The 22,185-nt window shown below is 46.1% G+C and overlaps 2 protein-coding genes across 2 annotated transcripts in view; both read left to right on the plus strand.

The window, feature by feature from the left end:
* LOC100497516 (sulfotransferase 1C1) overlaps positions 1–22,185 on the plus strand; it is a 60,031-nt gene that overhangs the window by 5,691 nt on the left and 32,155 nt on the right. The gene's annotated exons all lie outside the window — the stretch shown is intronic.
* Positions 53–6,130, plus strand: LOC116407548 (sulfotransferase 1C1-like). Its single transcript, XM_031892980.1, has 8 exons — positions 53–189; positions 425–594; positions 1,232–1,360; positions 4,301–4,398; positions 4,670–4,796; positions 4,920–5,014; positions 5,098–5,278; positions 5,830–6,130. Exons 2-8 carry the CDS (start codon positions 447–449, stop codon positions 5,940–5,942), a joined length of 891 nt encoding a protein of 296 aa, XP_031748840.1. The 5' UTR covers positions 53–189; positions 425–446; the 3' UTR covers positions 5,943–6,130.

Here is a 22,185-nt window from a genome sequence, read left to right on the forward strand (position 1 = left end):
GGGGGGACACTGATTGGTTACGTGGGTCTAAGGTGAGTGGCCCCTGGCCCTAAAGCTGAACTTCCTGTGTGTCAGGAACCAGTTCCACTGAATGAGCAGCGGATTAGAGAGCAGAAGCTCCACAGGCAGCAGCCGGGATATTCCAGCACAGGGGGAACTGGGGGGCCCAGTCTGACACCCTCACTGCAGGTAATATGGGTGCCCACCCAGTCCTTGGGTGCTACCCCTTCCCCTGTCTCCCCAGGTCCCTCTCCCTACAGCTCCTCCCCCTGCCAGTCACCCCCAACCTACAGCTCCTCCCTCTGCCAGTAACCCCCAACCTACAGCTCCTCCCCCTGCCAGTCACCCCTATCCCCTACAGCTCCTCCCCCTGCCAGTCACCCCTATCACTTGTGATGCCCATCACTGTGACTGTTCCCCCCAGTACGGATCCAGCAGTGGGAGAAATGGCGCAGGAAGCTCAGAGAATCCCGGTTGCTATGGGCCATATTGAGGGGGTCCCGTTACTTGGCTCCACCTGTGACGCGTGGGACTCTATATACAATTTCCAGGCCCGGGGGGACGACATTCTCATCGCTACTTTCCCCAAATCAGGTGAGTGATCCAATCTCTGTCCCCCCAATATCCATAATGAGAGCTTCTTCTTCCCACTGGCAGTTTCAGGCTTGTATGAGGACTCCATTGTTGTTAAATAAACATAACCTCCCTCATCTCCCCCCATAGCCCTTCTCTTTTATTATTATCTCATTATTAGTTACAGGGGGTGTGGCCTCATTTTATTAGGGGAGTGGTTAGCAGCGAAAGCCCCATAGGGCCTTAATAATCCTCCAATGAGAATCCCAGCTGATGTGAGTAAATCCGGCTCCCTGTTCTCTGTTCCTGCAATTGGAGTTGGGAGCAATAAGCACAGTTTCCCAGCACTGAACAAGTCTGTCCCTTTATCCCCATGTCTGATTCCTGTGCCATATAATGACGGGAAAATGCCATCATTATCTCTATATGTAAGGTACCAGCAAGGGGCCTGACACAGGGAATCAGCATTCTGATTGGTCACTTCTCTTGCATCTATAATGAAGTTTTGGCTCAGTAGAATTCTCATTGGGGAATTGGTTTCCATGTGTAATTACATTTTTTATCGACTTCTATAGAGCACTAGGGGGCGCTGTGGGGCAGCTTTATGGTTGGGTTTAGTTCCCCTTTAACCTGTACAGGTGTGTGTGTCTGTGCGTAGGGACAACGTGGATGCAGGAGATCGTGGACCTGATATTACAGGAGGGAGACGCGCAGAAGGGCAGGAGGGCCCCGTGTTTCATCAAAGTGCCATTCATAGACCTGGTACCCCCAAAGCCCAGGCCAATAGGTAATGGCGCCGTGCATGGTGCTCCTCATTGGTGGAAGGTGATATGTTAGGGAGACGCAGTTGGGAGGGGTGCAGGGAGCAACACAGGGGGGGCCTGGAGAGGCAGGGGGGTAGGGAGATGCAATTGGGAGGGGTACGGGGAGCAGAGCGACGGGGGGGTAGGGAGAGGCAGTTGGGAGGGGTGCAGGGAGTAGAGTGATGGGGGGTAGGGAGAGGCAGTTGGGAGGGGTGCAGGGAGTAGAGTGACGGGGGGTAGGGAGAGGCAGTTGGGAGGGGTGCGGGGAGTATAGTGACGGGGGGTAGGGAGAGGCAGTTGGGAGGGGTGCGGGGAGTAGAGTGACGGGGGGTAGGGAGAGGCAGTTGGGAGGGGTGCGGGGAGTAGAGTGACGGGGGGTAGGGAAAGGCAGTTGGGAGGGGTGCGGGGAGTAGAGTGACGGGGGGTAGGGAGAGGCAGTTGGGAGGGGTGCGGGGAGTAGAGTGACGGGGGGTAGGGAAAGGCAGTTGGGAGGGGTGCGGGGAGTAGAGTGACGGGGGGGTAGGGAGAGGCAGTTGGGAGGGGTGCGGGGAGTAGAGTGACGGGGGGTAGGGAGAGGAAGTTGGGAGGGGTGCGGGGAGTAGAGTGACGGGGGGTAGGGAGAGGCAGTTGGGAGGGGTGCGGGGAGTAGAGTGACGGGGGGTAGGGAGAGGCAGTTGGGAGGGGTGCGGGGAGTAGAGTGACGGGGGGTAGGGAGAGGCAGTTGGGAGGGGTGCGGGGAGTAGAGTGACGGGGGGGTGGGGGGGGCTGGAGAGACAGTTGGGAGGGGTGCGGGGAGTAGAGTGACGGGGGGTGGGGGGGCTGGAGAGACAGTTGGGAGGGGTGTGGGGAGTAGAGTGACGGGGGGGTCGGGGGGGCTAGAGAGGCAGTTGGGAGGGGTGCGGGGGTGACACGGGGGGGTGCTGTTTGAGCTGCTCTCTAATTGTCAGCTAAAGCCTAATTCATTGTTTAGGGACACCCCCACTGTGTCCCCTTATCCAGAACAGCCCAGGTCCCGAGCATTTCAGATAACAGATCCTGCAGCCATAACTGTTCAATTCTGTATCATAGGGTTATAATGCAAAGTGGCCTATACAGAGATTCTACATCATTCCCATCAGCCCCTGCCCCAGTGAGCTTACACTCTAACGTCCCTATCCCATTCCCATCAGCCCCTGCCCCAGTGAGCTTACAATCTAAGGTCCCTATCCCATTCCCACCAGCCCCTGCCCCAGTGAGCTTACACTCTAACGTCCCTATCCCATTCCCATCAGCCCCTGCCCCAGTGAGCTTACACTCTAACGTCCCTATCCCATTCCCATCAGTCCCTGCCCCAGTGAGCTTACACTCTAACGTCCCTATCCCATTCCCATCAGCCCCTGCCCCAGTGAGCTTACACTCTAACGTCCCTATCCCATTCCCATCAGCCCCTGCCCCAGTGAGCTTACACTCTAACGTCCCTATCCCATTCCCATCAGTCCCTGCCCCAGTGAGCTTACAATCTAAGGTCCCTATCCCATTCCCATCAGCCCCTGCCCCAGTGAGCTTACAATCTAAGGTCCCTATCCCATTCCCATCAGCCCCTGCCCCAGTGAGCTTACAATCTAAGGTCCCTATCACATTCCCATCAGCCCCTGCCCCAGTGAAGTTACAATCTAAGGTCCCTATCCCATTCCCATCAGTCCCTGCCCCAGTGAGCTTACAATCTAAGGTCCCTATCCCATTCCCATCAGCCCCTGCCCCAGTGAGCTTACAATCTAAGGTCCCTATCCATTCCCATCAGTCCCTGCCCCAGTGAGCTTACAATCTAAGGTCCCTATCACATTCCCATCAGCCCCTGCCCCAGTGAGCTTACAATCTAAGGTCCCTATCCCATTCCCATCAGTCCCTGCCCCAGTGAGCTTACACTCTAAGGTCCCTATCCCATTCCCATCAGTCCCTGCCCCAGTGAGCTTACAATCTAAGGTCCCTATCCCATTCCCATCAGCCCCTGCCCCAGTGAGCTTACAATCTAAGGTCCCTATCCCATTCCCATCAGCCCCTGCCCCAGTGAGCTTACAATCTAAGGTCCCTATCACATTCCCATCAGCCCCTGCCCCAGTGAGCTTACAATCTAAGGTCCCTATCCCATTCCCATCAGTCCCTGCCCCAGTGAGCTTACAATCTAAGGTCCCTATCCCATTCCCATCAGCCCCTGCCCCAGTGAGCTTACAATCTAAGGTCCCTATCCCATTCCCATCAGTCCCTGCCCCAGTGAGCTTACAATCTAAGGTCCCTATCACATTCCCATCAGCCCCTACCCCAGTGAGCTTACAATCTAAGGTCCCTATCCCATTCCCATCAGCCCCTGCCCCAGTGAGCTTACAATCTAAGGTCCCTATCCCATTCCCATCAGCCCCTGCCCCAGTGAGCTTACAATCTAAGGTCCCTATCCCATTCCCATCAGCCCCTGCCCCAGTGAGCTTACAATCTAAGGTCCCTATCCCATTCCCATCAGTCCCTGCCCCAGTGAGCTTACAATCTAATGTCCGTATCCCATTCCCATCAGTCCCTGCCCCAGTGAGCTTACAATCTAAGGTCCCTATGCCATTCCCATCAGTCCCTGCCCCAGTGAGCTTACAATCTAAGGTCCCTATCCCATTCCCATCAGTCCCTGCCCCAGTGAGCTTACAATCTAATGTCCGTATCCCATTCCCATCAGTCCCTGCCCCAGTGAGCTTACAATCTAAGGTCCCTATGCCATTCCCATCAGTCCCTGCCCCAGTGAGCTTACACTCTAAGGTCCGTATGACATTCACACACAGCATGATCAGTTATATCAGGAGAGAATATTCTTCACCCTCACATTGGGACACCATATATTTAGTTTAAAGTGTGATATTCCCATTCCCTCCATCAGGGCTATAACTGCTACTGTTCCATTCTAGGTGTGGAGTTGGCACAAACCATGAAATCTCCCCGTGTCCTAAAAACTCACTTACCTATTAACCTGCTGCCCCCCTCCTTTTGGGAGAAGAATGTCAAGGTCAGTTATTCTCCTCCTACTGTCCCTCCTCATAATTCTTCTCATTGGTTTATATACCCCTCCCTATAACTCCTCCCATTGCTCCATATACCCCTCCCTATAACTCCTCCCATTGCCCCATATACCCCTCCCTATAACTACTCCCATTGCTCCATATACCCCTCCCTATAACTCCTCCCATTCCTGCAGATAATGCCCATGCCCTGTGCCCATTATATACTCTGTGCCAGTGACTGTACCTGTATGAATATGGATTCCTTTCCCCCTTCAGGCTGTCTATGTTGCCAGAAATGCCAAGGACTGTATGGTTTCTTATTATTACTTTCAAAAGATGAATAAGGGTCTGCCGCCCCCCGGAACCTGGGAGAATTACTTCTCGACATTCCTGTCTGGAGATGGTGAGCTCTCAGCCAATAGGGAACCTTCAAGCTGCTGATAACAAAGTTAGGAATCTGTAATAGAAACAGAATTATTCATAAGTGGTTTCTTTGGTTTCTAACCCCAGTTATTCCTTCTTGCAGTGCCATGGGGCAGTTGGTTTGACCATGTGATTGGCTGGTGGAAAGCTATGGACAAACACCAGATTCTCTTTATCTTCTATGAGGACATGATCGAGGTGAGAAGGTTCCTCTGCAGGATAATAGGGAAATGTCATTGTCCCACCCCAGATAGAACCTTTGTGCTTCTCATTTATTGTAGGACCCAATGCGTGAGATTCGCAAAGTCACGAAGTTCCTCGGGAAGGACTTATCTGAGGAGGTTCTGGAGAACATCAAGTATCACACTTCCTTCCAGGCAATGAAGGAGAACCCTATGGCGAATTACACAGCATTTCCCAGTGCTGTCATGGACCAAACCATATCTCCATTCATGAGAAAAGGTATGGGTATACTTTGTAGAGAATGGAGCTTCGTCTGAGCAGCTTCTGGGTCATGATTATAAGCTTCTGTATCCCTCTCTCTCCATCTGGATAACGTTAATGTCCATCACATTCTCTCAGTCAGATGACATTGTTAGTATGAAATACCTGTCCAGAGATGTCCCTACACCTCTGCATATCCTGCACTAGGTTGGACACCCCACACATGGCAGCAGTACAAACACATCTTCGCTTGTTTGAGTTGCCCCGTGCCTCCATGACTATTTAACCTATTCTAGCAATGAGACATTTATGTTCATGGTTTGAGCTGCCCAAGACTCTTCCAAGCCTACATCCCAACCCTTAGGTAATGGACTCAGCACACAGTTTCCATCACTTTGTTCCCTGTTATACTTCCGTCCTTCCCTTCATGTTTAGCCAGTTCCACCCCCTGGTGGGGCATTATCTCTGCTTCTCTTCCTTCCATGGGCACCTCCCAGGCTTTGTGCAAGGGGTAGATATGAGATGAGGAGCAGCTGAAGGGCAGTAGGTTGATGTTCACTTTGTTCCAGGGACCGTGGGGGATTGGAAAACCCATTTCTCGGGGGCACAGAACATTATCTTTGATGAGGAATACAAGAAGAAGATGGAGGGCAGTGGGCTGAACTTCCGCACTGAACTCTGATAGAGAATGGGGCCTAAGGAGCCGGTGGGAATTCCCTTCCTCATCTTCACACAGGGGACAACCTGTGCCCACAAGATTGTACAGAGGAGCCAGTGGCACATGGAGCCCAATAAGAGATTCTCCTACGACTTCCCAGCTCCCCCTGTAACTCCCCATCTAATGTATCTGATAAATTTCAACCTCTCTTTACTGCTGTGCTGTACGTTGGAGTGATATCATCTGCCCCCATGTGGGGGGGGGGGGGCGGGGGGTTTGTTCCATTTGGCACAATGGCAGACGGGGCACTAGAGATCTCGCTATTCACAAGCCAGAGATGAACTGAATTGCTCCTTGTGTGAATCCCCGGGGGCAAAACTGAGTCCTGATGTAAATGTGCAGGAATGTAGGGGACATGCAGTTGCGCAAGGAGTCAGTTTTACCCCCTGAGGAGTCATATAAGGAGCAATTCAGTTCTTCTCTTGCCTGCAAGACATCTCAAGCCTGACAAAGTGCCCCGTCCTGTCTGCCATTGCCCCCAGGGAAGGGGGGATGTAAGTGTGAGTGTGAGTGGCGCTTCTGTAAGGAAGAACCAGCGGTGGTTAAATTGCCCCTGTCCCTGTCATATGAAATGTGCTGGGGCTGCAGGACACAGAGAGGTGGCAAGAGGGGGGGTTCGACTCTCACTGCCCCATGTGAGGCGATTCTCATTATCAGGAGGGGTAACAGTGACCCCTAAGAACAGTAACCCCAGATTCTAAAAACATTAAATACAGGGAAAGGGAGTCATTAGCCCCAAATACATTAAATACAGGGAAAGGGAGTCATTAGCCCCAAATACATTAAATACAGGGAAAGGGAGACATTAGCCCCAAATACATTAAATACAGGGAAAGGGAGTCATTAGCCCCAAATACATTAAATACAGGGAAAGGGAGACGTTAGCCCCAAATACATTAAATACAGGGAAAGGAAGTCATTAGCCCCATATACATTAAATACAGGGAAAGGGAGTCATTAGCCCCAAATACATTAAATACAGGGAAAGGGAGATGTTAGCCCCAAATACATTAAATACAGGGAAAGGGAGACGTTAGCCCCAAATACATTAAATACAGGGAAAGGGAGACTTTAGCCCCAAATACATTAAATACAGGGAAAGGGAGACGTTAGCCCCCAAATACATTAAATACAGGGAAAGGGAGACTTTAGCCCCAAATACATTAAATACAGGGAAAGCGAGACGTTAGCCCCCAAATACATTAAATACAGGGAAAGGGAGACATTAGCCCCAAATACATTAAATACAGGGAAAGGGAGACGTTAGCCCCAAATACATTAAATACAGGGAAAGGGAGACGTTAGCCCCTAAATACATTAAATACAGGGAAAGGGAGACGTTAGCCCCCAAATACATTAAATACAGGGAAAGGGAGACGTTAGCCCCAAATACATTAAATACAGGGAAAGGGAGACATTAGCCCCAAATACATTAAATACAGGGAAAGGGAGACGTTAGCCCCAAATACATTAAATACAGGGAAAGGGAGACTTTAGCCCCAAATACATTAAATACAGGGAAAGCGAGACGTTAGCCCCCAAATACATTAAATACAGGGAAAGGGAGACTTTAGCCCCAAATACATTAAATACAGGGAAAGCGAGACGTTAGCCCCCAAATACATTAAATACAGGGAAAGGGAGACATTAGCCCCAAATACATTAAATACATGGAAAGGGAGACGTTAGCCCCAAATACATGAAATACAGGGAAAGGGAGACTTTAGCCCCAAATACATGAAATACAGGGAAAGGGAGACGTTAGCCCCAAATACATTAAATACATGGAAAGGGAGACTTTAGCCCCAAATACATTAAATACAGGGAGAGGGAGACGTTAGCCCCCAAATACATTAAATACAGGGAAAGGGAGACGTTAGCCCCAAATACATTAAATACAGGGAAAGGGAGACGTTAGCCCCAAATACATTAAATACAGGGAAAGGGAGACATTAGCCCCAAATACATTAAATACAGGGAAAGGGAGACATTAGCCCCAAATACATTAAATACATGGAAAGGGAGACTTTAGCCCCAAATACATGAAATACAGGGAAAGGGAGACGTTAGCCCCAAATACATTAAATACAGGGAATGGGAGACTTTAGCCCCAAATACATTAAAAACAGGGAAAGGGAGACGTTAGCCCCCAAATACATTAAATACAGGGAAAGGGAGACATTAGCCCCAAATACATTAAATACAGAGAAAGGGAGACGTTAGCCCCAAATGCATTAAATACAGGGAGAGGGAGACGTTAGCCCCCAAATACATTAAATACAGGGAAAGGGAGATATTAGCCCCAAAAACATTAACTACAGGGAAAGGGAGACGTTAGCCCCAAATGCATTAAATACAGGGAAAGGGAGACATCAGCCCCCAAATACATTAAATACAGGGAAAGGGAGACATCAGTCCCCAAATACATTAAATACAGGGAAAGTGTCACGGTCGGCACCTTAAACCAGAACTGATGCCAAGTCCCCTGGTCTCGGCTCGGCTTCACCAGTATTGTGACCGCCTTTGGCTTCGGGAGGAGCCCTCAGCTACTCAGATGCCACCTGGGCTTAACTAGGGGAACAAGGCGAGGAGTTCTGGCAAGCAAAGGGGCACGACTGTAGATAAAGTCAGTTAGGCCGAAGATCACGGTACAAATAGGATTGGACAAGTTGGTCGTCAGGCAGGCTGGGTCGAGGCAGGCAGAAATCAGGGATCGTCAGACAGGCAAGGGTCAACCAGATAATCAAATAGCGGGATAAGGCAAAATCGGAGTCAAACGTACAAGCCGAGGTCAGGATATGGATATCAGAATAGTCGGGGACAGGCCGGGTCAAAAACACAGGAAAGCACCAACAGGGTACAGGAATACAAGCACAAGGCTCAGAAAAGGCACCAGGAAACAATCCTATCACGGGCAATGAAAAAGTGGCAAAAGTCCTTTAAATCAGGGGTGGGCAAATTTTTTGGCTCGGGGGCCACATTGACTTTTAAAATTTAACAGGTGGGCCGGGCCAGCACCAGATGCATACATATCAAACATAAACCTACACACACAGAACCACTATAGATAAATGACTTTGTGCCAGACCAGGAGCAGACTCCGAGGGACTAGTCAAGTCTGAAGGTGGCCTGCCCAACCCAACACTTTTGTGCCTTCAAGCTCCAGAAAGTAAAGGAATAAAGCTGAATTAATGCAGACAGGGTGGCAAACGGCAGCAGCAGGGCAGGTAGTGGGGATGTATATCTTCCTGGTGTTTAAATTCAATATTTTACTATTATTCTGCATTTGCAGAATCTTCTGAGGCCATCGCTAATTCTTTGTCTCTTTCAGACCTGGAATAAAAACTTCTCTCTGGTTGCTTGGGTAAGTGACCCTAGCAACCAGAAAGACAGATTCTTATGGCACTATTAAATGTCATAGCTTTTCTTCAGAGATGAGGTAAACATTTAATAGTCCCATAAGAATCTGTCTTTCTGGTTGCTAGGGTTGCAGAGAATTAGCAATGGCCTCCCTAACTCCCATCTTATAATAAGACCCTTGAACAATCAGACAGAATATGTTTATGAGAGAAAGGAAAGTAGTTATGACAGTGGTGGTGTTATACATACATAATGTATTATATTGATCTGTAAGTTAAATTGCATAAATTGGAAACTATTGCAGTGGGTCTAAAGTTGTAATTAGTGTAAAGTAGTCTGTACCCGCGTCCTTGCACGATACTGCCCAACTCTCTTCTCATCCAGATTCGACTGTTGCGCACTCCTGTGCGCGCTCTGACACCAGCAATCCCAGGGCCAGCCAATCGGAGACGCCACCTGCGTCCATGTGATGGGAGGTTGAGGAAGCAGCCCAGCGGCCATTTTTGACACTGGCAGATTATTTATTAGCGATATTAAACCTTTGTGCTTAAAACCACTTCTGATTTGCGCAAGTAACTAGCGAGACACGCCAACCTCAGCGGGCCCGATTGAAAACACCAATGGGCCGGACTTAGCCCGCGGGCCGTAGTTTGCCCACCCCTGCTTTAAATACTTTTGAATTTTGCACCATTGCGCACTGACGTCATCACCCAGCGCGCATGCGCCTTAACTTGCGGAAGTGCGCGCGTACTTAGGAGGAAGCCGGCACTGGGGAAGGACGGTGCGGCAGGCGTCCCCGCCGAGCCGGTAAGGCTCTATTTGTTACATTACCCCCCTCTCTAGGGGGGGCCACTGGACCCCCAGGCTTCTCAGGAAAAAGGAGGCGATCAGCCTTGATGTCATCAACTGAGACCCAAGAGTTCTCCTCAGGACCGAAGCCGTTGCACCTGGTAAGATATTGTAACTTACCTCTCACCAGGCGGGAGTCGAGGAACTCCTGGATCTCGTACTCAGGCTGACCTTCAACCAACACCGGGGGGGGGGGGGGGGGGACAGACAGACAACGAGTATTAGAAGCAGGTTTTAGGAGAGAAAGGTGAAAGGTATTAGCAATCTTGAAATTAGGAGGTAACTGAAGACGGACAGAAGATGGGTTAACTATAGCAATGATGGGATATGGACCAATGAACCTGGGACCCAGTTTGGGAGAGGGAACCTTCAACTTAATATTTTTGGTTGATAACCACACTAAATCCCCCACCTTGTACAGGGGAGCCTCCCTACGGGATTTGTCAGCGGCTCTCTCCTGGGCTAGGGAAGCTGCCGACAACGAGTCATGAACTGACGACCAGATTTCAGAAAATTTTAAGACAGAGGAATTGGCAGAAGGTACCGGGGAGTTAGAGCCAGAAAAAGAAAATGCTTTGGGGTGCAAGCCATAAACGACAAAGAAAGGAGATCTCCCTGAGGAGGAATGGGTAACATTATTGTAAGCAAATTCTGCCCAGGGAAGCAGTTCAGACCATGTGGACTGGTTATCGGATACATAGCACCTGAGATACTGCTCAAGGGACTGGTTCACCCTTTCAGTTTGACCGTTAGTTTGGGGGTGATAGGCAGAGGAAAAGGACAATTCCGTACCAACCAAAGAACGGAAAGCACGCCAAAATCTTGAAACAAACTGAACCCCCCTGTCAGAAACAATATTCACAGGAAACCCATGAAACCTGAAAATATGAGTAATCAATAAGTCAGCCAGGACCTTAGCAGAAGGGAGATGTGGAAGAGGAATAAAATGAGCCATCTTACTGAACCTATCGACCACCACCCAAATCACTTACCCTGGGAAGGGGGCAATTCCACAATAAAATCCATGGAAATGTGAGACCATGGCTTCACTGGGATGGGTAAGGGATTTAAGAGACCCTGGGACCGATGATGAGATGACTTAGACCGTTGGCAGACTGCACAGGAGTTGACAAAAGTCCTAGTACTTGTTTCCTAAGCTCCTCAGGAACGAACCATTTACCAAATGGGGTTTCATCAGGAGCCGATGACTGTAAAGGGGACAATAAGGAAGAGAGGTCAGACTCTAAAGTTGCAACAATTATTTCCCTGGGAATGATGGAAGTACATTCACTAGGGTCGGAGGATGATGGGGGCCACGATAAGAGAAAAAATTTTAATAAATTGACGATAATAATTAGCAAAACCAAGAAACCTTTGTACAGCATTTAATGAGCGAGGTTGTGCCCAATCCAGGACAGCTTTCACCTTGCGAGGATCCATTTCTAGACCTTCGCTGGTAATAATAAACCCCAAAAACTGGACAGAAGAGACTTCAAAGGTACATTTCTCTAGTTTCGCATACAGGTTATTCTCCCTCAGCCTCTTTAAGACTTCACAAACATGATTACGATGTTCATTTATATTAGAAGAGAAAATAAGAATATCGTCAAGGTAGACCACTACAAATACCCCCAGTAAGTCATGAAAAATGTCATTGACAAATTCCTGAAAAACTGCGGGGGGCGTTACAAAGCCCGAAGGGCATTACTACATACTCGTAGTGACCGTCCCTGGTGTTAAAAGCAGTTTTCCACTCATCTCCTTCTCTAATACAAATGAGGTTGTAAGCACCTCTAAGATCAAGCTTGGTATAGACTTTGGCACCTTTGACTCGGTCAAATAATTCAGAAATTAGAGAAAGGGGGTAGCGGTTTTTAACAGTGACCTTATTTAGACCTCTGTAGTCGATACAAGGATGAAGACCACCATCCTTCTTACCCACAAAAAAAAAACCCGCACCTGCAGGAGAACTAGAGGGCCGGATAAAACCCCAAGGTTTTCTTGGATATATTCCCTCATAGACTGAGACTCAGGTAGGGAAAGAGGATATGTGCGACCACGAGGAGGAGAGGCACCAGGAACCAGATCAATGGGACAGTCATTCTGTCTGTGTGGAGGTAGGGTTATAGAAAACACATCAGCAAAAGCCGAATAGGCAGTAGGTAAACCCTCTAATGAAGTGGCCGCAATAAAAGGAGGAATACATACACCTCTACAATTATCACCCCATTGAGAAACCTCCCCCGTAACCCAATTAATCAGGGGGTTGTGAGCCTGGAGCCAGGGTAAACCCAGAATGAGAGGAGAAGAGGCACCTTCAATGAGAAAAAGGGTTATCTCTTCACTATGAAAATCATTTATACGTAATGATAAGAAGATGGTTTTCTTATTTACCACCCCTGAGCCTAGGGGTCTTTTGTCCTCCACTAAAATTCTCATGGGAACATCCAGAGGGACCACAGGAATGCCATGTCTGGCTGCAAACGTGGCATCTAAAAAGGTACCCTCTGCCCCAGAATCCACAAAAGCGGACAACTTAGTAGAGCCCGAAGGCCAGGTCAGTTTGACTGGTAACTGTACTTTGGAGGCAAATTGGGGAGAGGAAACGCCTGCACCCAAATGAAGCTCCCCTTCTTCATTTAGGCTAAGGCGTTTCCCGGCCTCTTAGTACACTGTTTAAGAAGGTGACCCTTATCCCCACAATAAATACACAGACCAAGGGTCCGCCTGCGTGTCTTTTCCTCAGGAGAAAGATGAAAAAGGCCCAGCTGCATGGGCTCCTCCTGAGGTGGAGACACAGAGGAAACAGAGGACTTAACATTAGACGCTAAATCAGGTTTGACATAGGTAACTTCAGAGAAGGTAGTATGGCCCCTTTCACTCCTTCTTTCCCTTTGTCTCCTATCAATCTGGATGGCTAGAGACATGAGATCATCCAGACTGGACAACAAGGGGTAGTTAACCAGACTATCCTTAATAGAATCAGATAACCCCATACGGATAAAGCAGATAAAGATACATACTTACCTTTAGATAGAAATCCTACATATGCATACAAGTTAGAGCTTGACACATTGTTACAAGAGGCTCTGAGCTTCAATATTATAGATGACAAAATTACCACTTTCATCAAAAATGATACACCTAAATCGGCCATTTTCCATCATTTACCCAAAATACATAAAAAAGAGAGACCTCCATTAGGCCGGCCGATTATAGCAGGTATAAGCTCTCTAGGCGAAAATCTTTGCGAATTCATAGATCACTTTTTACAGCCACTAGTTCTAAGACTTCCTAGTTATCTTAAAGACAGTGGTCATTTACTATATACCCTGAATAAATACCAATGGAATTCTACAGATCTAAAATGGGCCTCAATTGATGTTACTTCTTTATATTCATGTATTCCTCACGTTCTTGGCTTACAAGCCATTGAATATCACCTTTACAAATATAGCACGTATGAATCAAATTTCATCACTTTTTTATTACAATCTATACACTTTCTTCTCACACATAATTACTTTTATTTTGACAATAAATACTATTTACAATGTAGAGGCACGGCCATGGGTGCCAAATTCGCACCTTCCTATGCGAATCTATTCCTAGGTTGGTGGGAAGATTTACACATCTATAATGATATTAATTCTTTTTCTGCTCACATTCAATACTATGGACGCTACATTGACGATATCATTATGATCTGGTCAGGCACAGAAGAACAATTCAGTCATTTTGTTCAATACATCAACACTAATAATTATAATCTACAGTTCACTTCTGAAATACATCACACTAGCATCAACTTTTTAGATATTACTTTGAGCACATTTAATCAATCAGTCACAAGCACAATCTTTCGCAAAGACTGTTCAGCTAACACGCTATTAGAAGCTACATCTTGCCATCCGAGGCATTCCATTCGTAACATACCATACAGCCAATTTTTACGCATCAGACGTATCTCCTCTGAAGATTCAGAATTTGTATCTAAATCCACAGATCTATACTATAGATTGATAGATAGGGGGTACTCTAAGAACAATATTATTAAAGCTTTTGAGCGAGCTGCATCTGTAGACAGATCAAATCTTTTTGATAGATATCATGAGCATAATCAAAAAACATCTAAACATAAGAAATATTCTAAAAATAGGGATAATGAACCCTTGACTTGTATTTTGACCTATAGTCCCCAACAAAAATGATAGAAAAAATAATCAACAATAACTTAACTATCCTAAAAACGGATCCTATTCTAAGACAAATACTTAACAATGGACACAAATATATTACTCGAAAAACTGAAACTTTAAGTAATCTATTGTCACCAAGTTTAATCCATACTAGAAAACCCACCACCACATGGTTATCTACAAAAGGGTGTTATAAATGTGGATCAAGACAATGTATCACTATTTACAAAAAACAGATTCATTCACTTCATTCACGACTATGAAAGAATATCAGATAAAACATTTCATCAATTGCAACACTAAAAATGTTATCTACCTTCTCACTTGCACTAAATGCATGAAACAATATGTTGGTCAGACAGGTAGAAAACTCAAAGATAGGATAAGAGAACACGTACTGAACATCACCAACGTTAACAGTCTCACCACTGTTGCAAAACATTTTTTTGAATGTTCGAATAGATCCTTGTCTTTTCTACAAGTTACAGGATAGATAGAGTTATCCCTAGTCCTAGAGGGGGCGATATCTCTTCAGTGTTAATTAGAAAAGAAACAAAGTGGATTTTCTTCCTAAAAACTCGACAACCACATGGACTCAACTATGATTACGATGTTACTTGCTATGTATAATTACCTAAATCTAGCTTTTTATGATTACACACAAATTTAATGTATTCAATGCTTAATATATCCTTATGTGAATTTAAGACTTTTTATCCACTCTCCCTAACCAAATGACCTATCGGTCTGATTGGCTGATTGCAAAATGTATCTCATTGGTCAATTTGTCTTTAAATATTGTGTATTGTGTTTAATGTATCCAGCCTATGACTAAGTACCCTATTGGTATGAAACGCGTAAGGCTATTTTGCTTTTACATATGGATAAAATAAAATTTATACTTTTTTAATCTAACTAATTTCTACTGGCTGCATTTATCTACTTTTGCAACAAATAATTCGGAGTGCCTGCCTATCTTCATATTTGATTTCCTGTGATGGCTCCCTGTGCTGAATGGTCTGGGGCATGAGCACCCGGACCCACCGTAACTGTGGGTAAGAGTTTATATCCACAAAAAAGTGTGATCATATTCTATTGTGTTTTTGATTGTAACAAGGGGTAGTTAACCAGACTATCCTTAATAGAATCAGATAACCTAATACGGAACTGACTGCGCAGGGCCGCATCGTTCCACCCAGTTTCTACTGCCCACCGGCGGAATTCAGTGCAATACACCTCCGCATCCCGTCTCCCTTGGCGCAGTTTACAAATCGCCGAATAGGCAGATGATGTGCGATCCGGGTCATCGTAAAGATTTGCCATGGAATGAAAGAACATCTCTAGGGAGAAACGGGCAGGATCAGAGGGGGGCAGTCTAAGGGCCCAAACTTGGGGATCCCCCAATAGAAGGGTCATTACAAATCTTACTTTTTCCTCACCAGTTGGAAATGATTGTGGGAAAAAGCTAAGATATAGTTTACACGCCTCTTTGAAGATGAAAAAACTTAGTCCTATCCCCAGCAAATTTTTCAGGAAAGGCAATTTTGGACTCTTGGGGCCTAGATGTGTTACCCCACATAGCAAAAGAGCCTACAGGAGGAGAAGGACTTGGTATAGGCGGCTGCTGCGGAACTTGCGGAGTCTCCAGCTGGCGGGTTAAACTGTGGAAACCCTGTAGGAGATAATTTTGCTTTGTCTCCTGGTCTTCCAAGCGCTGTAGGAGGGTGGTAAGAAGCGATTTGGTAGTGGATGGAGCAGCAGCGGACTTACGTGATCTTGGTCTTCCATGGCCCGTAATGTCACGGTCGGCACCCTAAACCAGAACTGATGCCAAGTTCCCTGGTCTCGGCTCGGCTTCACCAGTAGTGTGACCGCCTTTGGCTTCAGGAGGAGCCCTCAGCTACTCAGATGCCACCTGGACTTAACGAGGGGAACAAGGCGAGGAGTTCTGGCAAGCAAAGGGGCACGACTGTAGATAAAGTCAGTTAGGCCGAAGATCACGGTACAAATAGGATTGGACAAGTTGGTCGTCAGGCAGGCTGGGTCGAGGCAGGCAGAAATCAGGGATCGTCAGACAGGCAAGGGTCAACCAGATAATCAAATAGCGGGATAAGGCAAAATCGGAGTCAAACGTACAAGCCGAGGTCAGGATATGGATATCAGAATAGTCGGGGACAGGCCGGGTCAAAAACACAGGAAAGCACCAACAGGGTACAGGAATACAAGCACAAGGCTCAGAAAAGGCACCAGGAAACAATCCTATCACGGGCAATGAAAAAGTGGCAAAAGTCCTTTAAATCAGGGGTGGGCAAATTTTTTGGCTCGGGGGCCACATTGACTTTTAAAATTTAACAGGTGGGCCGGGCCAGCACCAGATGCATACATATCAAACATAAACCTACACACACAGAACCACTATAGATAAATGACTTTGTGCCAGACCAGGAGCAGACTCCGAGGGACTAGTCAAGTCTGAAGGTGGCCTGCCCAACCCAACACTTTTGTGCCTTCAAGCTCCAGAAAGTAAAGGAATAAAGCTGAATTAATGCAGACAGGGTGGCAAACGGCAGCAGCAGGGCAGGTAGTGGGGATGTATATCTTCCTGGTGTTTAAATTCAATATTTTACTATTATTCTGCATTTGCAGAATCTTCTGAGGCCATCGCTAATTCTTTGTCTCTTTCAGACCTGGAATAAAAACTTCTCTCTGGTTGCTTGGGTAAGTGACCCTAGCAACCAGAAAGACAGATTCTTATGGCACTATTAAATGTCATAGCTTTTCTTCAGAGATGAGGTAAACATTTAATAGTCCCATAAGAATCTGTCTTTCTGGTTGCTAGGGTTGCAGAGAATTAGCAATGGCCTCCCTAACTCCCATCTTATAATAAGACCCTTGAACAATCAGACAGAATATGTTTATGAGAGAAAGGAAAGTAGTTATGACAGTGGTGGTGTTATACATACATAATGTATTATATTGATCTGTAAGTTAAATTGCATAAATTGGAAACTATTGCAGTGGGTCTAAAGTTCCAATTAGTGTAAAGTAGTCTGTACCCGCGTCCCTGCACGATACTGCCCAACTCTCTTCTCATCCAGATTCGACTGTTGCGCACTCCTGTGCGCGCTCTGACACCAGCAATCCCAGGGCCAGCCAATCGGAGACGCCACCTGCGTCCATGTGATGGGAGGTTGAGGAAGCAGCCCAGCGGCCATTTTTGACACTGGCAGATTATTTATTAGCGATATTAAACCTTTGTGCTTAAAACCACTTCTGATTTGCGCAAGTAACTAGCGAGACACGCCAACCTCAGCGGGCCCGATTGAAAACACCAATGGGCCGGACTTAGCCCGCGGGCCGTAGTTTGCCCACCCCTGCTTTAAATACTTTTGAATTTTGCACCATTGCGCACTGACGTCATCACCCAGCGCGCATGCGCCTTAACTTGCGGAAGTGCGCGCGTACTTAGGAGGAAGCCGGCACTGGGGAAGGACGGTGCGGCAGGCGTCCCCGCCGAGCCGGTAAGGCTCTATTTGTTACATTACCCCCCTCTCTAGGGGGGGCCACTGGACCCCCAGGCTTCTCAGGAAAAAGGAGGCGATCAGCCTTGATGTCATCAACTGAGACCCAAGAGTTCTCCTCAGGACCGAAGCCGTTGCACCTGGTAAGATATTGTAACTTACCTCTCACCAGGCGGGAGTCGAGGAACTCCTGGATCTCGTACTCAGGCTGACCTTCAACCAACACCGGGGGGGGGGGGGGGGGGACAGACAGACAACGAGTATTAGAAGCAGGTTTTAGGAGAGAAAGGTGAAAGGTATTAGCAATCTTGAAATTAGGAGGTAACTGAAGACGGACAGAAGATGGGTTAACTATAGCAATGATGGGATATGGACCAATGAACCTGGGACCCAGTTTGGGAGAGGGAACCTTCAACTTAATATTTTTGGTTGATAACCACACTAAATCCCCCACCTTGTACAGGGGAGCCTCCCTACGGGATTTGTCAGCGGCTCTCTCCTGGGCTAGGGAAGCTGCCGACAACGAGTCATGAACTGACGACCAGATTTCAGAAAATTTTAAGACAGAGGAATTGGCAGAAGGTACCGGGGAGTTAGAGCCAGAAAAAGAAAATGCTTTGGGGTGCAAGCCATAAACGACAAAGAAAGGAGATCTCCCTGAGGAGGAATGGGTAACATTATTGTAAGCAAATTCTGCCCAGGGAAGCAGTTCAGACCATGTGGACTGGTTATCGGATACATAGCACCTGAGATACTGCTCAAGGGACTGGTTCACCCTTTCAGTTTGACCGTTAGTTTGGGGGTGATAGGCAGAGGAAAAGGACAATTCCGTACCAACCAAAGAACGGAAAGCACGCCAAAATCTTGAAACAAACTGAACCCCCCTGTCAGAAACAATATTCACAGGAAACCCATGAAACCTGAAAATATGAGTAATCAATAAGTCAGCCAGGACCTTAGCAGAAGGGAGATGTGGAAGAGGAATAAAATGAGCCATCTTACTGAACCTATCGACCACCACCCAAATCACTTACCCTGGGAAGGGGGCAATTCCACAATAAAATCCATGGAAATGTGAGACCATGGCTTCACTGGGATGGGTAAGGGATTTAAGAGACCCTGGGACCGATGATGAGATGACTTAGACCGTTGGCAGACTGCACAGGAGTTGACAAAAGTCCTAGTACTTGTTTCCTAAGCTCCTCAGGAACGAACCATTTACCAAATGGGGTTTCATCAGGAGCCGATGACTGTAAAGGGGACAATAAGGAAGAGAGGTCAGACTCTAAAGTTGCAACAATTATTTCCCTGGGAATGATGGAAGTACATTCACTAGGGTCGGAGGATGATGGGGGCCACGATAAGAGAAAAAATTTTAATAAATTGACGATAATAATTAGCAAAACCAAGAAACCTTTGTACAGCATTTAATGAGCGAGGTTGTGCCCAATCCAGGACAGCTTTCACCTTGCGAGGATCCATTTCTAGACCTTCGCTGGTAATAATAAACCCCAAAAACTGGACAGAAGAGACTTCAAAGGTACATTTCTCTAGTTTCGCATACAGGTTATTCTCCCTCAGCCTCTTTAAGACTTCACAAACATGATTACGATGTTCATTTATATTAGAAGAGAAAATAAGAATATCGTCAAGGTAGACCACTACAAATACCCCCAGTAAGTCATGAAAAATGTCATTGACAAATTCCTGAAAAACTGCGGGGGCGTTACAAAGCCCGAAGGGCATTACTACATACTCGTAGTGACCGTCCCTGGTGTTAAAAGCAGTTTTCCACTCATCTCCTTCTCTAATACAAATGAGGTTGTAAGCACCTCTAAGATCAAGCTTGGTATAGACTTTGGCACCTTTGACTCGGTCAAATAATTCAGAAATTAGAGAAAGGGGGTAGCGGTTTTTAACAGTGACCTTATTTAGACCTCTGTAGTCGATACAAGGATGAAGACCACCATCCTTCTTACCCACAAAAAAAAAACCCGCACCTGCAGGAGAACTAGAGGGCCGGATAAAACCCCAAGGTTTTCTTGGATATATTCCCTCATAGACTGAGACTCAGGTAGGGAAAGAGGATATGTGCGACCACGAGGAGGAGAGGCACCAGGAACCAGATCAATGGGACAGTCATTCTGTCTGTGTGGAGGTAGGGTTATAGAAAACACATCAGCAAAAGCCGAATAGGCAGTAGGTAAACCCTCTAATGAAGTGGCCGCAATAAAAGGAGGAATACATACACCTCTACAATTATCACCCCATTGAGAAACCTCCCCCGTAACCCAATTAATCAGGGGGTTGTGAGCCTGGAGCCAGGGTAAACCCAGAATGAGAGGAGAAGAGGCACCTTCAATGAGAAAAAGGGTTATCTCTTCACTATGAAAATCATTTATACGTAATGATAAGAAGATGGTTTTTCTTATTTACCACCCTGAGCCTAGGGGTCTTTTGTCCTCCACTAAAATTCTCATGGGAACATCCAGAGGGACCACAGGAATGCCATGTCTGGCTGCAAACGTGGCATCTAAAAAGGTACCCTCTGCCCCAGAATCCACAAAAGCGGACAACTTAGTAGAGCCCGAAGGCCAGGTCAGTTTGACTGGTAACTGTACTTTGGAGGCAAATTGGGGAGAGGAAACGCCTGCACCCAAATGAAGCTCCCCTTCTTCATTTAGGCTAAGGCGTTTCCCGGCCTCTTAGTACACTGTTTAAGAAGGTGACCCTTATCCCCACAATAAATACACAGACCAAGGGTCCGCCTGCGTGTCTTTTCCTCAGGAGAAAGATGAAAAAGGCCCAGCTGCATGGGCTCCTCCTGAGGTGGAGACACAGAGGAAACAGAGGACTTAACATTAGACGCTAAATCAGGTTTGACATAGGTAACTTCAGAGAAGGTAGTATGGCCCCTTTCACTCCTTCTTTCCCTTTGTCTCCTATCAATCTGGATGGCTAGAGACATGAGATCATCCAGACTGGACAACAAGGGGTAGTTAACCAGACTATCCTTAATAGAATCAGATAACCCCATACGGATAAAGCAGATAAAGATACATACTTACCTTTAGATAGAAATCCTACATATGCATACAAGTTAGAGCTTGACACATTGTTACAAGAGGCTCTGAGCTTCAATATTATAGATGACAAAATTACCACTTTCATCAAAAATGATACACCTAAATCGGCCATTTTCCATCATTTACCCAAAATACATAAAAAAGAGAGACCTCCATTAGGCCGGCCGATTATAGCAGGTATAAGCTCTCTAGGCGAAAATCTTTGCGAATTCATAGATCACTTTTTACAGCCACTAGTTCTAAGACTTCCTAGTTATCTTAAAGACAGTGGTCATTTACTATATACCCTGAATAAATACCAATGGAATTCTACAGATCTAAAATGGGCCTCAATTGATGTTACTTCTTTATATTCATGTATTCCTCACGTTCTTGGCTTACAAGCCATTGAATATCACCTTTACAAATATAGCACGTATGAATCAAATTTCATCACTTTTTTATTACAATCTATACACTTTCTTCTCACACATAATTACTTTTATTTTGACAATAAATACTATTTACAATGTAGAGGCACGGCCATGGGTGCCAAATTCGCACCTTCCTATGCGAATCTATTCCTAGGTTGGTGGGAAGATTTACACATCTATAATGATATTAATTCTTTTTCTGCTCACATTCAATACTATGGACGCTACATTGACGATATCATTATGATCTGGTCAGGCACAGAAGAACAATTCAGTCATTTTGTTCAATACATCAACACTAATAATTATAATCTACAGTTCACTTCTGAAATACATCACACTAGCATCAACTTTTTAGATATTACTTTGAGCACATTTAATCAATCAGTCACAAGCACAATCTTTCGCAAAGACTGTTCAGCTAACACGCTATTAGAAGCTACATCTTGCCATCCGAGGCATTCCATTCGTAACATACCATACAGCCAATTTTTACGCATCAGACGTATCTCCTCTGAAGATTCAGAATTTGTATCTAAATCCACAGATCTATACTATAGATTGATAGATAGGGGGTACTCTAAGAACAATATTATTAAAGCTTTTGAGCGAGCTGCATCTGTAGACAGATCAAATCTTTTTGATAGATATCATGAGCATAATCAAAAAACATCTAAACATAAGAAATATTCTAAAAATAGGGATAATGAACCCTTGACTTGTATTTTGACCTATAGTCCCCAACAAAAAATGATAGAAAAAATAATCAACAATAACTT

This window comes from Xenopus tropicalis, chromosome 9 (assembly GCF_000004195.4).
Source record: "Xenopus tropicalis strain Nigerian chromosome 9, UCB_Xtro_10.0, whole genome shotgun sequence".
Lineage (NCBI taxonomy): Eukaryota > Metazoa > Chordata > Amphibia > Anura > Pipidae > Xenopus > Xenopus tropicalis.

Coding starts and splice junctions, on each gene's coding strand:
- LOC116407548 (XM_031892980.1), top strand. CDS start 447: ATGGCGCAGGAAGCTCAGAGAATCCCGGTTGCTATGGGCCATATTGAG. Junction 1,361..4,300: donor CCCAAAGCCCAGGCCAATAG/GTAATGGCGCCG, acceptor GTTCCATTCTAG/GTGTGGAGTTGGCACAAACC. Junction 5,015..5,097: donor TCTATGAGGACATGATCGAG/GTGAGAAGGTTC, acceptor CATTTATTGTAG/GACCCAATGCGTGAGATTCG.